The sequence below is a fragment of the Budorcas taxicolor genome, chromosome 8 (assembly GCF_023091745.1).
Source record: "Budorcas taxicolor isolate Tak-1 chromosome 8, Takin1.1, whole genome shotgun sequence".
In the NCBI taxonomy this organism is placed as follows: Eukaryota; Metazoa; Chordata; class Mammalia; order Artiodactyla; family Bovidae; genus Budorcas; species Budorcas taxicolor.
The window spans coordinates 75,403,863-75,424,557 of NC_068917.1; the positions used below are offsets into that span (position 1 = coordinate 75,403,863).

Genomic DNA, 20,695 nt, shown 5'->3' on the forward strand with positions numbered 1-20,695 from the left:
ATCTGAGCCACAAGGGAAGCCCACAGGCCTGGGGGCCAAAACAAATCCAACTCCCTGAAATTGTAGAGCTTATATTCCGGAGGGACAGGTAAATAAAAAAATACTAAGGTGGGTAAGTAAAATATTAAGTATGTCTGATGGGCTAGAACAATGCCTCATACAGGGTAGACACTCAGCAAGTATTGTATAGAAAATATGTCAGGGGAAGTGAATAGAGAGACTGATGATGGGGGTGGAGTTGCAATCTTTTTTAAAAAATTATTGTTTGTGCTGGGTCTTAGTTGCAGCATGCAGATTCTGCAGCAGATGGAATCTGGTTCACTGACCAGGGATGGAACCTGGGCCCTTCACTTTGGGAGTGCAGAATCTTAGCCACTGGACCACCAGGGAAGTCCCTAGAGTTGCAATTTTAAACAGAGTGAATAGGAAAGACTTCAGTAAGAAAGTGACTTTGGAATAAAACCATGAAAGAAGTGAGGGACTAAGCCAGACAGCTCTCATGAGGGGGCCAAACAGTGAGAACAGCAGGTTCATAAGCCATGAGGCTGGAGAAGCACATGAAGAAAACAGGGCAGGCAGAGAACAGGGTCAGAGAGCTGTGGGTACCGCCTTGCAGAGGGGTTTTTGGCATCTTTTCAAGGTTGTAAAAGTTTGATTTTAGACATACTCCATGTGAGGTAGATTTGAAACATCCAAAAAAATTTGAGTGAACAATTTGATAATGTGGATCTGGAACGCAAAGGAAAGCTCCAGGCTGGATATAAAAGATGGTGGGTTATTTACGCATCATTAACACTAGTTGTATATAAGGCAGACTAGGGAGTCAAGAGATATGTGAAGTAACAGGCAAATTTGGCCTTGGAGTACAGAATGAAGCAGGGCAAAGGCTAACAGAATTTTGCCAAGAGAAAGCACTGGTCACAGCAAACACCCTCTTACAACACAAGAGAAGACTGTATACATGGACATAGCCAGATGGTCAACAGTGAAATCAGACTGATTATATCCTTTGCAACCAGAGATGGAGAATCTCTATACAGTTAGCAAAAACAAGACTGGGAGCTGACTATGGCTCAGATCGTGAACTCCTTATTGCCAAATTCATACCTAAATTGAAGAAAGTTGGGAAAACCACTAGATCATTCAGGTATGACCTAAATCAAATCCCTTACAATTATACAGTGGAAGTGACAAGTAGATTCAAGGAATTAGATCTGATAGACAGAGTGCCTGAAGAACTATGGACAGAGGTTTTTGACATTGTACAGGAGGCAGTGATCAAGACCATCCCCAAGAAAAAGAAATGCAAAAAGGCAAAATGGTTGTCTGAGGAGGCCTTACAGATAGCTGAGAAAAGAAGAGAAGCTAAAGGCAAAGAAGAAAAGAATAAACCTATTTGAATGCAGAGTTCTGAAGAAGAGCAAGGAGAGATAAGAAAGCCTTCCTCAGTGATCAATGCAAAGAAATAGAGGAAAACAATAGAATGGGAAAGACTAGAGATCTCTTCAAGAAAATTGGAGATACCAGGGGAACATTTCATGCAAAGATGGACACAGTAAAGAACAGAAATGGTATGGACCTAATAGAAGCAGAAGTTACTAAGAAGAGGTGGCAAGAATATACAGAAGAACTATACAAAAAAGATCGTCATGACCCAGATAACCATGATGGTGTGATCCTCACCTAGAGCCAGACATCCTGGAATGCAGAGTCAACTGGGCTTTAGAAAGCATCACTACAAACAAAGCTAGTGGAGGTGATGAAATTCCAGTTGAGCTTTTTCAAATCCTAAAAGATGATGCTGTGAAAGTGCTGCATTCAATATGCCAGCAAATTTGGAAAACTCAGCAGTGGCCACAGGACTGGAAAAGGTCACTTTTCATTCCAATCCCAAAGAAAGACAATGCCAGAGAATGCTCAAACTGCCACACAATTGCACTCATCTGACACACTAGCAAAGTAATTCTCAAAATTCTCCAAGCCAGGTTTGGTTCAGTATGTGAACTGTGAACTTCCAGATTTTCAAGCTGGTTTTAGAAAAGGCAGAGGAACCAGAGATCAAATTGTCAACGTCCGCTGGATCATCAAAAAAACAGAGTTCCAGAAAAACATCCACTCCTGCTTTATTGATTACGCCAACACCTTTGACTGTGTAAATCACAGTAAACTGTGGAAAATTCTTAAAGTGATGGGCATACCAGACCACCTAACCTGCCTCTTGAGAAATCTGTATGCAGGTCAAGAAGCAACCGTTAGAACCATACATGGAACAACAGACTGGTTCCAAATCAGGAAAGGAATATGTCAAGGCTATATATTGTCACCCTGCTTATTTAACTTATGTGCAAATTACATCATGCAAAATGCCAGGTTGGATGAAGCACAAGCTGGAATCAAGGTTGCTGGGAGAAATGTCAGTAACCTCAGGTGTGCAGATGACACCACCCTTATGGCAGAATGTGAAGAGAAACTAAAGAGCCTCTTGATGAAAGTGTAAGAGTAGAGTGAAAAAGCTGGTTTAAAACTCAACATTCAGAAAACTATGATCATGGCGTTCAGTCCCATCACTTCATGGCAAATAGATGGGGAAACAATGAAAATAGTGACAAACTTTATTTTTTTGGCCTCTGAAATCACTGTAGATGGTGACTGCAGCCATGAAAGTAAAAGACACTTGCTCCTTAGATGAATAGCTATGAACAGCCAAGACAGTCTATTAAAAAGCAGAGACATTACTTTGCTGACAAAGGTCCGTCTAGTCAGAGGCATGGTTTTTCCAGTTGTCATGGATGGATGTGAGAGTTGGACTATAAAGAAAGCTGAGCGCGCAAGAATTTCTGCTTTTGAACTGTGGTGTTGGAGAAGACTCTTGAAAGTCCCTTGGACTGGCAAGGAGAGCCAACCAGTCCATCCTAAAGGAAATCAGTCCTGAATATTCATTGGAAGGACTGATGTTGAAGCTGAAACTCCAATACTTTGACCACCTGATACAAAGAACTGACTCACTGGAAAAGACCCTGATGGTGGGAAAGATTGAGGGCAGGAGGAGAAGGGGACAACAGAGGATGAGATGGTTGGATGGCATCACCAACTCGATGGACATGAGTTTGAGCAAACTCTGGGAGTTGGTGATGGGCAGGGAAGCCACATGTGCTGCAGTCCTTGGGGTTGCAAAAAGTCAGACACGACCGAGCAGCTAAAGAGAGGGAAACAAGTAGGGGATCTGGGATGGAGCCTGGCAGTAGGTTCTGACCTTAAATTTGCTGTCGTTCTTGATGCTCTGGAGAAGGGAATGGCTACCCAGTTCAGTGGCAACCCACTCCAATATTATTCGTGTTTCCCTGGTGGCTCAGCCGGTAATGTGGCCTGCAATGTGGGAGATAGCATGTGATTCCTGGGTCAGGAAGATCTCCTGGAGAAGGAAATGGCTTGCCACTCCAGTATTCTTGCCTGGAGAATTCCATAGACAGTGGTGCCTGGTAGGCTACGATCCATGGAGGCCATAAAGAGTTGGACACAACTAAGTGACTAACACATGATAAGATATTGATAGCTAGTACACTTATTACATATGATTATTAGTTCACATGGTATAATGGTTATAAACTTAGTGGCAGCAGTGATTCAGTGAAAATAAGAAGTCTAGGCTTTCAGGTTGAAAAAGTGAGTCTGAACCATCATCTGAGTACCTGTGATTTTGACCAGGTCTTATAACCATCAAGTCTTGGTTTTCTGACCTGGACATTAGAAAAATAAGGTCCACATTGCAGGGCTGATTTGAGAATGAAATGAGTATTAGATGGGAGTTCTTATAAACTGTATAGGAGTTTGTAGATGTTGTGTGTTGTTGACGTGTACTGAAAAATAAGAGAATCCACATGAATGATGTAACCTGAGTGCCCTTCTGTGTTGAGTATTTCATCCAAACTCAGAATGTATAAGTTTCTCCTCCTCTCCCCTGGCCCCCAGCAGAGGGGGGCCCATCTGTTTCTGTCACTGGTTTCTATCACTGGCGCCACTGTTCTTCCTTCCCTGAGGCTGTCATCTGAGAATTCTGACGCATTCCCCCATCTCTTTGCTTTTTACCAAATACCACAGGCTCCAACACCAGATGCCTCAGCTTCTCTTTCTCACGTGGACTCCTGCTGCAGTTTCCTACAGCTGGACACGTTAGGCTGACGGCACTTCTTCCTTCATCGCATTGCGCCTTTCTACCAGAACCTCCAGCGAATTCCCAACCTTTGGACCATTGACCTGTCTTTCAAAGCCTTTCATATTCTAACACATCCAAACACACTTCTTTTTTAAAAAATAGTTTATTTTTAGCTGTGTTGGATCTCTGTTGCTGCTCTCAAGCTTTCTCTAGTTGCAGTGGGCAGAGGCTACTCTTCATTGCGGTGCGTGGGCTTCTTTGCGGCGACTTCGCTTATTATGGAGCACCAGCTCAGTAGTTGTGATGCACAGGCCTAGTTGCTCCGTGGCACATGGGATCTTCCCGGACCAGGTCTTGAACCCATGTCCCCTGCCTAAGCAGACGGATTCTTAAGCACTGAACCGCCAGGAAGTCTCAAGAACATTTCTTCTACCTGCTCTCAGTACTTTTTGCCTGGTTGTCCTCCGCTCTCCTTTCTCATCTAACCCTATCTTTCCATCTCTACCCAGTCAAGTCCCGAGTGTGCCTTAAACCCTCTCCTTCAGGTTGAGCACCTTTGTGCTGAGCTTCTGCTTCTCTGGTTTTCTCCACAGTTGTCATACCCTTAGTGTTTTCTTATATTCCAATCCCTAGCTCACCATAGTTCTGCCTGAATGATGAAATCTCATATTGCAACATCAGTCACGTAAATCTCTCCCAGCTTGGAAACATTTAATCATCAATTCCAAAAGACTGGGCAGTTTTCATGGCCCTCTATGTTGGGCCTAGAGGTTTATTGCCTTCAAGATACTTAAATTACCAAAATTATTTCATTAACTTACTCGTTTACTTGTTCTCTGTTTCTTTCCACCAGAGCAGGGTCAACATTTTACCCCTAGCATTTAGCAGATCTCATTTGCTCTATACATGCTTAGTGTATGGCTATACAAGTGATTTTTAAAACTTTTTCTCCTGATTTATTTTTTATTGAAATAGAGTTGCTTTTCAATGTTGTATTAGTTTCTGCTGTAGAGCAAAGTGAATCAGCTATACGTATAAATATATCCCCTCTTGTTTAGTTTCTGTTCCCATATATATCATTACAGAGTATTGAGTAGAGTTCCCTGTGCTATATAGTAGGTCATTATTAGTTATCTATCTTATATGTCAGTATGTCAGTCCAGACATGTATATGTCAGTCGCAATCTTCCAGCCCATCCTACTTCCCCTTCCCCCTTGGGTGTCCATATATTTGTTCTCTATGTCAGCGTCTGTATTTCTGCTCAGCAAATAGGTTCATCTGTACCATATGTTCCACATCTGTGTATTAATATATGGTATTTGTTTCTCTGTTTCTGACTTACTTATACATACTCTGTATGACAGTCTCTAGGTCCATCCACTTCTCTATAGATGACCCAATTTTGTTCCTTTTTATGGCTGAGTAATGCCCCATTGTATATATGTACCACATCTTTGTCCATTCATCTGGACTAGTGATTTTTAAGAAACATTTTATAGGACAGTAGGGGCCCAGATGTTGGTTAAAAATGGATCATGTGTGGGGCTTACGCAGTGGCTCAGCGGTAAAGAATCTAACTGCATTGCAGAATGCGCAGGAGGTACGGGTTCAGTCCCTGGGTCGGGAATATCCCCTGGAGGAGGAAATGGCAACCTCCTCCAGTGTTATTGCCTGGAGTATTCCATAGACAGCAGAGCCTGATGGGTTACAGTCCACAGGGTTGCAAAGAGTCAGACACAACAGACAGACTGAACACACGGTACACCACAATACATGTATGCTTTAGATACTAAGCTAAGTGTTCATCTTTGTGACAATGAGAGGAGCAGGAACCATCAAAACAGTGACAGCGGAACATGCAAGAGCCCTGAGGCAAATTGCTTCTGTGTCTGGGACCTCACAAATCTCTTTTCCAAAAAATCCAGTTTTGTTAATTTTATTAAAGGGGGAAAAAAGCTGCAGTTTGGAGTGGAAAGACTAGTGTTGAGAGCAGTTTTTGTCTATGAGACCTTGATGTTGTCATCCACAGCCATCTCCAGGATTGGCTTGGGACTGGCTGTTGATTAATCCTATTCTCTTTTCCCACCTAACCTGTTGATTGATCTTGTTTGCACTTTGAAGTTCTCTGAGGCAGGGTCGCTCATGTCCTGATTCCCTAACTTACTGGGTCACGATGAGAAAGTAAGATCCAGTAAGTTAAGGAATGAGAAAGGAGCTTGCATCTCAGTGTATATGAATGCCCTTCATTCTTTCACTTTCCTGCCATGAGAAATACCAGCTAACCTAAGTAGCATGCCCAGTGACATCATGAATTTCCGATAGGGTGCAAACTCCTTAGCTCCTTGTGCATCAGTGTAGACCTTGCACACGAGTTATCATCCTAGGGCACCCTCTTGAGAAGCATTTTGACTTAACTCCCCAAATAAACTGTGAGCTCTTTCAGATATGATGGTTGCTGTGAGCACGTAGTAAGTGTTCAGTGGGAACATGGTGGTGAGGGAGGGGCTGCACTTAGCCTGGAGAGGACGGTGACTTCCTTGAGACTTGAATCCCCAATTGCCCTTCACTGTTCATATTCAGTGCTTCTCCCTGCTTGTCCTGACCTGCAGAACAAGATCTTCATCTACCGGGGGAAGGAATATGAAAGGCGAGAAGACTTCAGCCTGCGGCTGCTGACCCAGTTTCCCAATGCCGAGAAGATGAGCAGCACCACCCCCCCAGGGGATGATATCAAGTCTTCTCCCAAGCAGTGTATCCTTGTCTCAGACCACAGCTTAGGGGCTCTTCTTTTTTTTTCTTTTTAACATTTATTATTTACTAATTTCTTTGGCTCTGTCAGGTCTTGGCTGCAGTACATGGGATCTTTAGTTGGTGGCATGCAAACTCTTAGTTGTAGCATGTGGGATCTGGTTCCCCAAGCAAGGATCAAACCCAGTCCCCCTGCATTGGGAGTGTGGAGTCTTATCCACTGAACCACCAGGGAAGTCCCAGCCCAGAGCTCTGGAACCTGTTACAGCCCCAGCCCAGCCAGAGAAGGTGAGGGTTCAGTCCTGTGCCTGCATGCAGGTAGGTCCTGTCCTCAGACTCATTTAACCATCCTGACTCAGTGTCCCGTTCTGCATAAAAGCTTTGGGAACCTAATGTCCTTAGCTCAGGGCTATGAAGTAACTGAGAGAGAGAGATGAGAAGCAAATCTTGAGTATGGAAGGACATGTGTTATAGTCACAGGCAGCGCCCAGGGAGAATGTAGACTTCCTGTTCTTGAATTCTGGATCTTATATAAAGACACATAGCTCTCTTTTGGTAATGTATAATATCTTACTGAAAAACCAGTTACATGCATTTTAAAAATTAGAGATGTTATGGAATCGAACAGTAAAGGAAGTCTCCCACATACGAACAAGTTCCATTCCAAGAGTACATTTGCAAGTCTCATTTGTTCATAAGTCCAAAACGTTAGCCTAAGTACCCAAGTAACATAATCGGCCATACAGTACTATATTGTCATATGTTTATAATACTTTTCATACAAATAATACATAAAAGACAAACACAAAAAATTAAACACTATTAATCTTAGTGCAGTAGCTTGGAAAGTACAGTAGTCCAGTACTAAGCTGCCATGCAGGGACCGGTGTTGAGTGAATAGGCAAGAAGAGCTGCTGATTGGAGGAGGGAGGTGGCAGAGATGGGAGAGCGTCAGCAGTCGGAGAGGAGGGCAAGCTGCGATTTCACTCAGGCCTGATATTGATGGCATGGCATGCATACTCACCTCTTTGAAAGTTCACAACTTGAAGGTTCGTATTTAGAGAACTTCCTGTATTCTAAAAGAGGTCAGTAAGCCAGAGCAGGTGTGGAATGGTAGATAAATAAGAAAAAGCGCTCTGGAGCAAACTGCCTGGGTTCGAGTCCCAGCTCTGCCCCTTCCTGTGTCACTTTGGGCAGCTCCGTTTCTCTGTGCCTCAGTTTTCTTATCAAGAAAATGGGGGTGATGATCACTCTTCCGCTTGGAGTTCTTGTAAAGATTGTCTGTAAAATAGAAGAGTCCCTGGCACATAATAAAATTTCAGTACATATTAATTATAGGTATAGAGTGGTCAGTTACTATAGAAAGATGGACAGTAATAACGACAGAGCAGTTGACAGACATGTCTTTCAAAGGAGAGTGTAGTGGCCTATGAACACTTAGTAGATGCTTGGGAAAGAAAGGTTTCAGTTTGAGGGTTCAGGGAAACAATTGAGATGCCTCCTTGGTGTAGCAATGAAAAGAGGTCTTTATGGATTTGATGTAGAAACACGAGTCCTGGAGCTCATCCCAAAGTCATATCTGCATAGCCATCTGATTGTAACCAGTTGCTTAACTTCTCCAGGACTTGGTTTACTGAAGGGGTAACTCTGGCTTTTTAAAGAATTTTCTTTAAGAATTTTAAGAGCTGGGAATACCAGACCATCTGACCTGCCTCCTGAGAAATCTGTATGCAGGTCAAGAAGCAACAGTTAGAACCAGACGTGGAACAACAGACTGGTTCCACATTGGGAATGGAGTACGTCAAGGCTGTATATTGTCACCCTGCTTATTTAACTTCTATGCAGAGAACATCATGAGAAATGCTGGGCTGGATGAAGTACAGGCTGGATTCAAGTTTGCTGGGAGAAATATCAATAACCTCAGATGTGCAGATGGCAGCATACTTTGGCAGAAAGCGAAAAGGAACTAAAGAGCCTCTTGATGAAAGTGAAAGAGGAGAGTGAAAAAGCTGGCTTGAAGCTCAGCATTCAGAAAACTAAGCATGGCATCTGGTCCCATCACTTCATGGCAAATAGATGGGGAAACAATGGAAACAGTGACAGACTTTTATTTTGGGGGGCTCCAAAATCACTGCAGATGGTGACTGCAGCCATGAAATTAAAAGACACTTGCTCCTTGGAAGAAAAGCTATGACCAGCCAAGACAGCATATTAAAAAGTAGAGACATTTCTTGACCAACAAAGGTCTGTCTAGACAGAGCTATGGTTTTTCCAGTAGTCATAGAGGAATGTGAGAGTTGGACTATAAAGAAAGCTGAGTGCCAAAGAATTGATGCTTTTGAACTGTGGTGTTGGAGAAAACTCTTGGACTGCAAGGAGATCTAACTAGTCCATCCTAAAGGAAATTAGTGCTGAATATTCATTGGAAGGACTGATGCTGAAGCTGAAACTCCCAATACTTTGGCCACCTGATGTGAAGAACTGATTCCTTGGAAAAGACCCTGATGCTAGGAAAGATTGAGGGTAGGAGGAGAAGGGGATGATAGAGTATGAGATGGTTGGATGGCATCACCAACTTGATGGACATGAGTTTGAGCAAGCTCTGGGAGTTGGTGATGGACAGGGAAGCCTGGCCTGCTGAGGTCCATGGGGTCACAAAGAGTTGGACATGACTGAGCAACTGAACTGAACTCTATTTTTTTGCAAATATTTAATAGCATTTCTGTGAAGATCAAGATAAAAATATCATTTATGTGAAAATGCTTTGTAAGCTGTAACATTGTAAAACATAGCCCAGTGGTTCTCAAATTGTGTTGTATTTAAGAACCACCATGGAGAGATTCTCATTCACCAGCTGTGAATTCTAATTCTGCATTTTGAGTAAATCTCCAGGTGATTTTTGGTGTCAGTGGAAGGCAGCCTTCATGTTGAGAAATATGGGGAGTCAGTGTTAGGTCTGGGGCTTCCCTGGTGGCTCAGTGATAAAGAACCCGCCTACCAATGCGAGAAACATGGGTTCAGTACTGTGTTGGGAAGATCCCCTGGAGGAGAAAATGGCAGCCCACTCCAGTATTCTTGTCTGGAGAGTTCCGTGGACAGAGGAGCCTGGAAGATTGCAGTCCATGGGGTTGAAAAGAGCTGGACACGACTGAGCAACTTAACAACAACAAAAATATTAGGTCCAGACCCAGTGCCAGTTTCAAAACTATAGGTTTGGAAACTTTGTTGGTAAAGCAGAAAAGTTCAAGTCTAAGGTTCAAGTGTAAGGTATCCAAAGATACAAGAAATTCCTATTGCCTGGGCTCTGGAGTCTGAATATTTCAGACGGATGCTTGTCCAAAAGAAAGTTAAAATAATTTCTAATCACCCATTTTGCTGAAACTGCATTAATGTCTGTTTTCCTCTGGCAAGGTTGTTTCACATGTGCCTGATAAAAAAGCGTTCTAGGATTATGACTTAACTAAGGCATTTCAGTAATACCTAATGGAACCTCATTTCTAGTGTGGTCCTGGCCTTTGCTTCAAAGGCGTGGTTGGTGTGGGTACTGTTTCCATTGGTAAAGCAAGAGGAAAAGGCGGTTCTTTTTGCAGTGACAGCTTCCTGGCTCTTTCTTCCTTAACGAGCTCCTCAGACTTGCAGTGCTTCACTGTCAAGCCAGTGATGAACCTTCCACCCAACTACAAGGATAAACCAGTTCCAGAGCAGATCTTAAAGTAAGTGGGGTTTTTTGGTTTGGTATTTTAAACCATGTGTCTCTCACACACACTTTATGTAGAAGTCTATCAAAACCAAATCCTTAAATTCATTACCGTTTGAAAGACCTTCTTTTGTCTTCATCCGTTTACTCTACCGTAACAGAAGCCATAGACTGAGGAGGCTTATAAACCACAGGAATTTATTTCTCACAGTTTTGGTGTCTGGTAAGGGCCTACTTCCTGCTTCATATATGGTTCATTTTCTCAGTGTGTCTTCCTGTGCTGGAGTGAGGGGTGAGGGAGCTCTGTTTCTTCTTTTTTAATATGGGCACTATCCCCATTCACAAGGGCTCCACCATCATGAGCTAATCACCACCCAAAGGCCCATGTCCTAACACCATCCCATTGGACATTAAGATTTCAACATAGGGATGAGCAGGGGACCCAAATGTTCAGACCACAGCAAATGTCTGTTCGGTGTTCAGTGTAAGGTAAGAGCTTGGTAACTCGTAGAATTTGGGGGTTTTATTTTTATTTTTTCAAGCAGAGGGTAGGAAATTAGGAAGTTCACTCTTGAGCTCAGATCCCCTAGTTCATTTTTCCACCCAGAGGGATTCACTAGTCAGTAATGGCAGACCTCACCTTGCTTGGTGAGTTCCCCCATGACTGAAGGCCTCATCCCTTTTCTTAAGAAGCTAAAATGCTAGTTGGCTTGATGAAACTGTTAGAGAATTATACAAATGAGATCACAAACACTGCCATAAGTTCTTTTGCCTTTTATTTGTTTAACAGTTGTTTTTTTTTTATTACCTTAAGTCTTTTGAAAAGTTTTATTATTTTATTTTTGTCTGTTCTGGGTCTTCTTTGCTCTGAGGGCTTTTCTCTAGTTCTGGTGAGTGAGGGCTACTCTCTAGGTGCAGTGTTTGGGCTTCTCATTGTGGTGGCTACTCCTGTTACAAAACATGGGCTCCAGGGCCCACAGCTTTCAGTAGGTGTCATTCCTGGTTGGTGGAGTGCTGGCTCAGTACTTGCTTCACATGTGCTTGGTTGCTCCACACAGCATGTGGGATCTTCCCAGATCAGGGATGGAGCCTGTGTCTCCTGCATTCATAGGTGGGTTCTTTACCACTGAGCCACCAGGGAAGCCCCATATACCTTTTAAAATTGCGATAGATGCATCAGTAATTAAGATGTGCAATAAAACCAAGTTCTGTACCACCTCCAGCCTTCATCATGGAGACTATATCGGTGTTGAGATAATTTAATGGATAAGACTCAGTCCATGTGAAATGTGTCCCAGATTTTGATGGAGGAGTGCTTATTGTAAGAAAGAAGCTGCAGCATTGTGACTGTGTCTTTCCCCAGCTACTACAGAGCCAATGAAGTACAGCAGTTCAGGTATTCTCGGCCATTCCGGAAAGGAGAAAAGGATCCTGACAATGAGTTTGCTGTGAGTTTACCACTTGGACCTCTAAAACAAGATGAAATTGACATCCAAAATGGAGGCTATCCACCCAACCAGCACCTACGGCAGAAATGATGGCAGCCCTGGTGTAGAGGGTCCATGTACTTACTACCTCGTCAGCAGGCTGTCCTCTCAGTGGAAAGCGCTGGACTAGGGATCCAGGAACGGGGCTCCACTCCTGAACCTGCTGCCACCATGAACTTGGTTTGGGCATGTCACACCTCTCTGGACCCCAAATTTCCCATCAAAAAAGAGTGAGGGGGACTTAACAGAGAATTCCTTTCTTCTTTAAACATATAGAATCTTTAAAGTTTAGTAGAAAATTTGGGCTAATTCACTAAGGAGGCATTTAAAATAGAATTTCTAGAGAGTCGACAAGAACCTACTGTATACCACAGGGAGCTCTGTTCCCAGTTCTGTAATAACCTAAATGGAGAAAGAGTTTGAAAAAGAAGAGATGCATTTATATGTATAGCTGAGTCACTTTGCTATACACCTGAAACTAAAACAATATTGTGTTAGTTTCAATATAAAATAAATTATTTAAATAAATAAAATATAAAGTAAATACAAAGTAGAGTAATATAAAATATTAAATAAAATTTGTTAATATGAAAAAATATTTAAAATAAAAATTTTTTAAATCAATAGAATCTCAACCTGAGAATTTTGCTGTTTTTTCCGGGAACTGACCAACATTTCCCACTTTCCTTCCTTCCGCCAGACCATGTGGATTGAAAGGACCACATATACGACTGCCTATACCTTCCCTGGGATCCTCAAGTGGTTTGAAGTCAAACAGATCTCAATAGTAAGTTATCTGAAAGTGGAACTCGGAATATTTCTGTCTCCAAGTAAAATAAGAGCCTTTGTTAAATTCCCCCTCTGGTTCTCACTAGCTCCTCCAGCCAACTTCAGTTTCCAAAAGAGAAATAAAAGAAATGCTTGTCGAATAGAACTCCTTTGTAAAACTGATGTTACAACACCAATCCTAAAGGTTACTGCCAGTGAATGGCTCTTTTATAAGACCAAATGGGTCTTGTCTCCTCAAGGATCCTGCCAGCACCCAGAAACATTTTTGAAATTCCTCCTTAGAGTTTCCCATCAGTTACATTCTTCCCTCCAAGAATACTCCTCTCCTTTTATTTTTCAACTCATCACATCATCATTCATCCTCGACTTTTCCATCTCCAGTTCAGTCACTCAGTCGTGTCTGACTCTTTGCGACCCCATGAACCGCAGCACGCCAGGCCTCATTGTCCATCACCAACTCCTGGAGTTTACCCAAACTCATGTCCATTGAGTCAGTGATGCCATCCAACCATCTCATCCTCTGTTGTCCTCTTCTCCTCCCGCCCTTAGTCTTTCCCAGCATCAGGGAAAATGATGAGTTCCAATGAGTCAACTCTTCACATCAGGTGACCAAAGTATTGGAGTTTCAGCCTCAACATCAGTCCTCCCAGGGAACACCCAGGACTGATCCTCCTTTAGGATGGACTGGTTGGATCTCCTTGCAGTCCAAGGGACTCTCAAGAGTCTTCTCCAACACCACAGTTCCAAAGCATCAATTCTTCAGCACTCAGCTTTCTTTGTAGTCCAACTCTCACATCCATCTTCAGCACTCCTCAAAGCTGGTCATTTTACCTTTCTAATGTTTTGGTTTTTTCTTCCCCCAGCCCTCCTACTATGGTGTGCTGTTTCTACCCTCATTCATCTCTGGCTGATGATGTTGAAAAAGGCTCCTAATTGGCCCCACCCTGCCTGGTGGGCTTCTTAGGTCTTTTCCTCTCTGCCTCAGAGTATGAATTCCATAGTGAAAATCCGGCTGTATCATTCTCATGTTCAAAATCTTGCTATGGCTCCCCAGTACCTAGACCAGAAAGCTCCTGCTCCTAGCACATGTAGACAGGGTCTTGGGGACTAAAATCCTCTTTCACTTGGTCTTCTATGCCTGGAACTAAATTGCTTATTCTGTGCTGTTTCAACCCTCTATGACATTGGGTCATTCTATCCAGAATGCTGTCTCTCCACTTCTTAACCTAACTCCCATTGAGATTGAGTTTAGATACTAGCTTTTCCAAGAAGCCATCTCTAAAACTCCCAGCCTGAGTTAGATGCCCTTTTTCTATGCCCCTGTCACAACCTGGGCTTATTTTAAAGAGTTACCTACCATGCTCACTCGTCTTGAGACCTCTGCATTCTGACCTTGACCCCATAAAAGTCACAAGCTCCTTCCAGCCTTGTGCTCAGTTGCTTCATCGTGTCTGACTCTCTGCGACGCTATGGACTGTAGCCCACCAAGCTCCTCTGTCCATAACCTTCTTCCAGCTGAATTATACCTTAATCACTTTTGTAACTTCTATGAACAACAGAACCCATACTAAGGTGAGTTAATGTAAGTCTGAATGTGCAACTTCCAGAATCTCTTACCTTTTCTCATGGAAGGAGCATGAAACCTCTTAGCAGTGAGTATTTTTGCTTGTGCCCAAATGTCTTGGGTCACATTCATTGTTCCCCTCTTGTTGTTGATCATCTCAAAAGTCTCTTAAGAAAGATTTGCCTAAGAAACAAGCATTCTTACAGCTCCAATTTTGTCTTCTCAAAATTTCCATACACACTTTGCCCCAAGAAATAATCATTACCATAACTCCAATTTATAAATCATCCTTGTACTTTCTGAGAAGATTTTAAACAGCTTAGCAAAGAAGATGAGTGTCTTCTAAGGAAATCACAAATTAAAATTCTACTTACTCCTAGTTTTTACCGTTTAGCCATTTGTTTTCATCTTACTCTCTGATTCCATACATTCTGAGTGTTCAATGGATTTATAATCTATAAATTAAAATAGCTGTCATTTATGAAATCATGTAAAAGTGCTAAACTGTATTGAGAAACAAAGTAGCTTATCTTGCAGCTTACCAACACCATTTCAAGTAAGTATTCTCTCCTTATTAATAAACATGATCTTGACAAGCAAAGCATCACTCCTCTGTAGCTTGGTGGGAATTGTGTTCCTGTTGAGTGGAAGGCTTAGGCTTTTTCCAGAGTGACCCTGGAGCTCAGTGTCTCTCTTCTCCCATGCGCTCTGTCCACAGGAGGAAATCAGCCCCCTGGAGAATGCCATCGAAACCATGGAGCTCACCAATGAGAAGATCAGCAACTGTGTCCAGCAGCATGCCTGGGACCGGTCCCTCCCTGTGCATCCCCTCTCCATGCTGCTCAATGGCATTGTGGACCCGGCTGTCATGGGGGGCTTCTCTAACTATGAGAAGGTAGGTGGGCTGCATCCTGGGAACCCCGCAGGGCCACCAGGTTACATGTGTCTCTCTCTCCTTCTCCAGTGGCATTGTGCAGCTAGCAAATTAGTTTACAATTTCTCTGAGAGCTATTCATGCTCTCCACTTTAGGAATGGGCAAATGAAATAAATGGAAAGCTTCTCCCTGAGCTCACACCTCCTAGAGACCATTAGCCGCCCAGCCAGGGTCAGGCCAGTGGCTGGTAGAGTCACCAAAAGATCAGCCTGGTGGACTTCTGCTTGATTCACTACCTATGAATTCTACCCCCCACTCCCTGTCTCCTCTGAAAGGTACAAAGCTTTCAGCCTGGTGGACTTCTGCTTGATTTACTACCTATGAATTCCACCCCGCACTCCTTCTCTCCTCTGGAAGGTAGGAAGCTTTCAGCCTGGTGGACTTCTGCTTGATTCACTACCTATGAATTCCACCCCGCACTCCCTCTCTCCTCTGAAAGGTACAAAGCTTTCAGCCTGGTGGACTTCTGCTTGATTCACTACCTATGAATTCCACCCCGCACTCCCTCTCTCCTCTGGAAGGTACAAAGCTTTCAGCCTGGTGGACTTCTGCTTGATTTACTACCTATGAATTCCACCCCGCACTCCTTCTCTCCTCTGGAAGGTAGGAAGCTTTCAGCCTGGTGGACTTCTGCTTGATTCACTACCTATGAATTCCACCCCGCACTCCCTCTCTCCTCTGAAAGGTACAAAGCTTTCAGCCTGGTGGACTTCTGCTTGATTCACTACCTATGAATTCCACCCCACACTCCCTCTCTCCTCTGGAAGGTAGAAAGCTTCCTAGTGGACTCTAGACCTGAGGATGCCCCAGAAAGGAAGCAGCATCTGTGTGAAACACAGAGCCACACTCTATTTGAAACTAGATTCTAGGAATCCCTCCCCTGACATGTTGTGCAATCAGTTGCGTGGACAAATGCTGGCCCTGGCTCTACAGTTAAATTAGTTCAAATAAGAGTCTTATCTGTTACTCTAGAAATGCATGAATGGAATGCTCACTGTGTGGGAATCCACTGTATAGGGTTTGGGTGAAGGCAATGGCACCCCACTCCAGTACTATTGCCTGGAAAATGCCATGGATGGAGGAGCCTGGTAGGCTGCAGTCCATGGGGTCGCTAAGAGTCGGACACGACTGAGCAACTTCCCTTTTACTTTTCACTTTCATGCATTGGAGAAGGAAATGGCAACCCACTCCAGTGTTCTTGGCTGGAGAATCCCAGGGATGGGGGAGTCTGATGGGCTGCCGTCTATGGGGTCGCAGAGTCAGACACGACTGAAGTGACTTAGCAGCAATGCATTCAGTCATTCAGGTCAAGAAGTAACAGTTAAAACTTGACGTGCAACAACAGACTGGTTCCAAATAGGAAAAGGAGTACGTCAAGGCTGCATATTGTCACCCTGCTTATTTAACTTATATGCAGAGTACATCATGAGAAACGCTGGGCTGGAAGAAGCACAAGCTGGAATCAAGATTGCCGGGAGAAATGTCAGTAACCTCAGATATGCAGATGACACCACCCTTATGGCAGAAAGTGAAGAGGAACTAAAAAGCCTCTTGATGAAAGTGAAAGAGGAGAGTGAAAAAGTTGGCTTCAAGCTCAACATTCAGAAAACTAAGATCATGGCATCTGATCCCATCATTTCATGGGAAATAGATGGGGAAACAGTGGAAACAGGATCAGACTTTATTTTTGTGGGGGGGTTCCAAAATCACTGCAGATGGTGATTGCAGCCATGAAATTAAAAGACACTTACTCCTTGGAAGGAAAGTTATGACCAACCTAGATAGCATATTAAAAAGCAGAGACATTACTTTGCCAACAAAGGTCTGTCTAGTGAAGGCTATGGTTTTTCCAGTGGTCATGTATGAATGTGAGAGTTGAACTATAAAGAAAGCTGTGCGCCAAAGAACTGATGCTTTTGAACTGTGGTGTTGGAGAAGACTCTTGAGAGTCCCTTGGACTGCAAGGAGATCCAACCAGTCCATCCTAAAGGAAATCAGTCCTGGGTGTTCTTTAGAAGAACTGATGCTAAAGCTGAAACTCCAATACTTTGGCCACCTCATGCAAAGAGCTGACTCACTGGAAAGAACCCTGATGCTGGGAGGGATTGGGGGCAGGAGGAGAAGGGGACGACAGAGGATGAGATGGCTGGATGGTATCACCGACTCGATGGACATGAGTTTGAGTAAACGTCGGGAGTTGGTGATGGACAGGGAGGTCTGGTGTGCTGTGATTCATGGGGTCGCAAAGAGTCAGACATGACTGAGGAACTGAACTGAATGCATTCAGAATATATAATTAATAGCGGGTTTTTAATTGTTAGGTGTGGTTTCAGCGGTTAAATAATTTCGTAGTCTTCCTGAAAACTTTTCCCCTGGTGGCTTAGACAGTAAAGACTCTGCCTGCAATGAAGGAGGTCTGCATTCAGTTGTTGAGTTGGGAAAATCCCCTGGAGAAGGGAATGGCAACCCATTCCAGTATTCTCGCCTGGAGGAGTCCATGGACAGAGAAGCCTTGTGGGCTACAGTCCATGAGGTTGCAAAGAGCTGGACACGACTGAGGGTCTAACACTTCTTGAATATAAATATAACAAGTAACACCCCTGTTGAGTAGCACAGAAAGTGAGGGGAAAGAAAAGGAGACAGACGGGAAGGGCAAGCAGAGGTTAAATGGGCTGATTCTCTTAACAGTAAGTCCCCTACATACAAACAAGTTCCATTCCAAGAGCGTGTGTGTGAAACCAGCTTGTTTGTTAAATCCAGCAAACGTAGCCGAGGTATCCAACTAACACAGTCAGCTATACAGTACTATAATAGGTTTATAATACTTTTCACAGAAATAACACACGTAAACAAACAGAAAAAATAAAACATTTTTAATCTTAATAATACAGTACCTGGAAAGTATAGTAGTACTAGCTACATAACAGCTGTTTTCCACTTGCTTCCAGACATCCTGGGCTTCAAATAATGGTCCTGTACTGCTGTACAGTAAAGTGCACAGAAGCACAACCACTTGCAGAGGATGCGCGCACGTGACAGTGTACACCAGACACAGGAACTAGCTCATGAGATTGGACACGCGAATGCACGTTCACATCTTTGAACGTTTGCAGCTTGTAGGTTCCTGTATTTACATTTGTACCCAGTGCCCTGGCAAGATGAGGGGCTTTGGAATCAGTCATGCTGTGACCCAGTTCTGGCTTCCCATTGGCCACTGTGTGTTCTTGGGCAAGATACTTAGCTTCTCTGGAGCCCCAGTTTCATATTTGGAAAATGTAAGGAAAGTACATAACTGACAGGAGCGATGTGGGGGAATGCAAATGTCCCGTCTATAAGAAACATTGTACAACACCTGCCATGTGGTAGAGGCTTGATCAATGTCAGCTTTCTTCCTGTCTCTCTCTGCCTGTTTGGGATGAAACGTGTGATTTGAATGTTCTTGATAAGTTGGGTTTCCCACTGCTCCGGGTCTGTTGTTGCAAAGATCTTTTTTCTTCTGTCTTCCCTTCCTTTCTCTTCTCTCAGCCTTTTTTAGTCTTATTATTCTCAGCAGCTAGTAAGGACACAATCAGTTCAGCTCAGTCGTGTCCGACTCTTTACAACCCCATGAATCGCAGCACGCCAGGCCTCCCTGTCCATCACCAACTCCTGGAGTTCACTCAGACTCACGTCCATCGAGTCAGTGATGGCATCCAGCCATCTCATCCACTGTCGTCCCCTTCTCCTCCTGCCCCCAATCCCTCGCAGCATCAGAGTCTTTTCCAATGAGTCAAGTCTTCGCATGAGGTGGCCAAAGTACTGGAGTTTCAGCTTCAGCATCATTCCCTCCAAAGAAATCCCAGGGTTGATCTCCTTCAGAATGGACTGGTTGGATCTCCTTGCAGTCCAAGGGAGTCTCGAGAGTCTTCTCCAACACTACAGTTCAAAAGCATCAATTCTTCGGCCCTCAGCATTCTTCACAGTCCAATTCTCACATCCATACATGACTACTGGAAAAACCATAGCCTTGACTAGATGGACCTTTGTTGGCAAAGTAATGTCTCTGCTTTTGAATATACTATCTAGGTTGGTCATAAGTTTTCTTCCAAGGAGTAAGCGTCTTTTAATTTCATGGCTGCAGTCACCATCTGCGGTGATTTTGGATCCCCCCAAAATAAAGTCTGACACTGTGTCCACTGTTTCCCCGTCTATTTCCCATGAAGTGATGGGACCGGATGCCATGATCTTCATTTTCTGAATGTTGAGCTTTAAGCCAACTTTTTCACTCTCCTCTTTCACTTTCATCAAGAGGCTTTGTAGTTCCTCTTCACTTTCTGCCATAAGGGTAGTGTCATCTGTATATCTGAGGTGATTGATATTTCTCCTGGCAATCCTGATTCCACCTTGTGCTTCTTCCAGCCCAGCGTTTCTCTTCATGTACTCTGCATAGCACCTAAATAAGCAGGGTGACAATATACAGCCTTGACGTACTCCTTTTCCTATTTGGAACCAGTCTGTTGTTCCATGTCCAGTTCTAAGTGTTGCTTCCTGGCCTGCATACAGATTTCTCAAGAGGCAGGTCAGGTGGTCTGGTATTCCCATCTCTTTCAGAATTTTCCACAGTTTATTGTGACCCACATAATCAAAGGCTTTGGCATAGTCAATAAAGCGGAAAGATGTTTTTCTGGAACTCTCTTGCATTTTCCATAATCCAGCGGATGTTGGCAATTTGATCTCTGGTTCCTCTGCCTTTTCTAAAACCAGCTTGAACATGAGGAAGTTCGCGGTTCACGTATTGCTGAAGCCTGGCTTGGAGAATTTTGAGCATTACTTTACTAGCATGTGAGATGAGTGCAATTGTGCGGTAGTTTGAGCATTCTTTGGCATTGCCTTTCTTTGGGATTGGAATGAAAAGTGACCTTTTCCAATCCTGTGGCCACTGCTGAGTTTTCCAAATTTGCTGGCATATCGAGTGCAGCACTTTCACAGCATCATCTTTTAGGATTTGAAACAGCTCAACTGGAATTCCATCACCTCCACTAGCTGTGTTTGTAGTGATGCTTTCTAAGGCCCCCTTGACTTCACATTCCAAGATGTCTAGCTCTAGTTGAGTGATCACACCATCATGATTATCTTGGTCATGAAGATCTTTTTTGCAGAGTTCTTCTGTGTCTTCTTGCCACCTCTTCTTAATATCTTCTGTTTCTGTTAGGTCCATACCATTTCTGTCCTTTATCGAGCCCATCTTTGCATGAAATGTTCCCTTGGTATCTCTAATTTTCTTGAAGAGATCTCTAGTCTTTCCCATTCTGTTGTTTTCCTCTATTTCTTTACATTGATTG

At 43.5% G+C, this 20,695-nt stretch overlaps 1 protein-coding gene across 5 annotated transcripts in view; it reads left to right on the forward strand.

Moving 5' to 3' along the window:
• Window positions 1-20,695, forward strand: part of DOCK5 (dedicator of cytokinesis 5) — a 278,155-nt gene that overhangs the window by 239,884 nt on the left and 17,576 nt on the right. For all 5 annotated transcript variants that reach the window (XR_008199821.1, XM_052645001.1, XM_052645003.1 and 2 more), the window contains 5 exons: window positions 6,764-6,905; window positions 10,534-10,615; window positions 11,963-12,047; window positions 12,787-12,873; window positions 15,158-15,334. Coding sequence is in view for 4 of the 5 variants with exons in the window: in XM_052645001.1 (XP_052500961.1) it covers window positions 6,764-6,905; window positions 10,534-10,615; window positions 11,963-12,047; window positions 12,787-12,873; window positions 15,158-15,334 (573 nt within the window). In the remaining variant the exon portion in view is untranslated. The remainder of the gene's footprint in view (window positions 1-6,763; window positions 6,906-10,533; window positions 10,616-11,962; window positions 12,048-12,786; window positions 12,874-15,157; window positions 15,335-20,695) is intronic.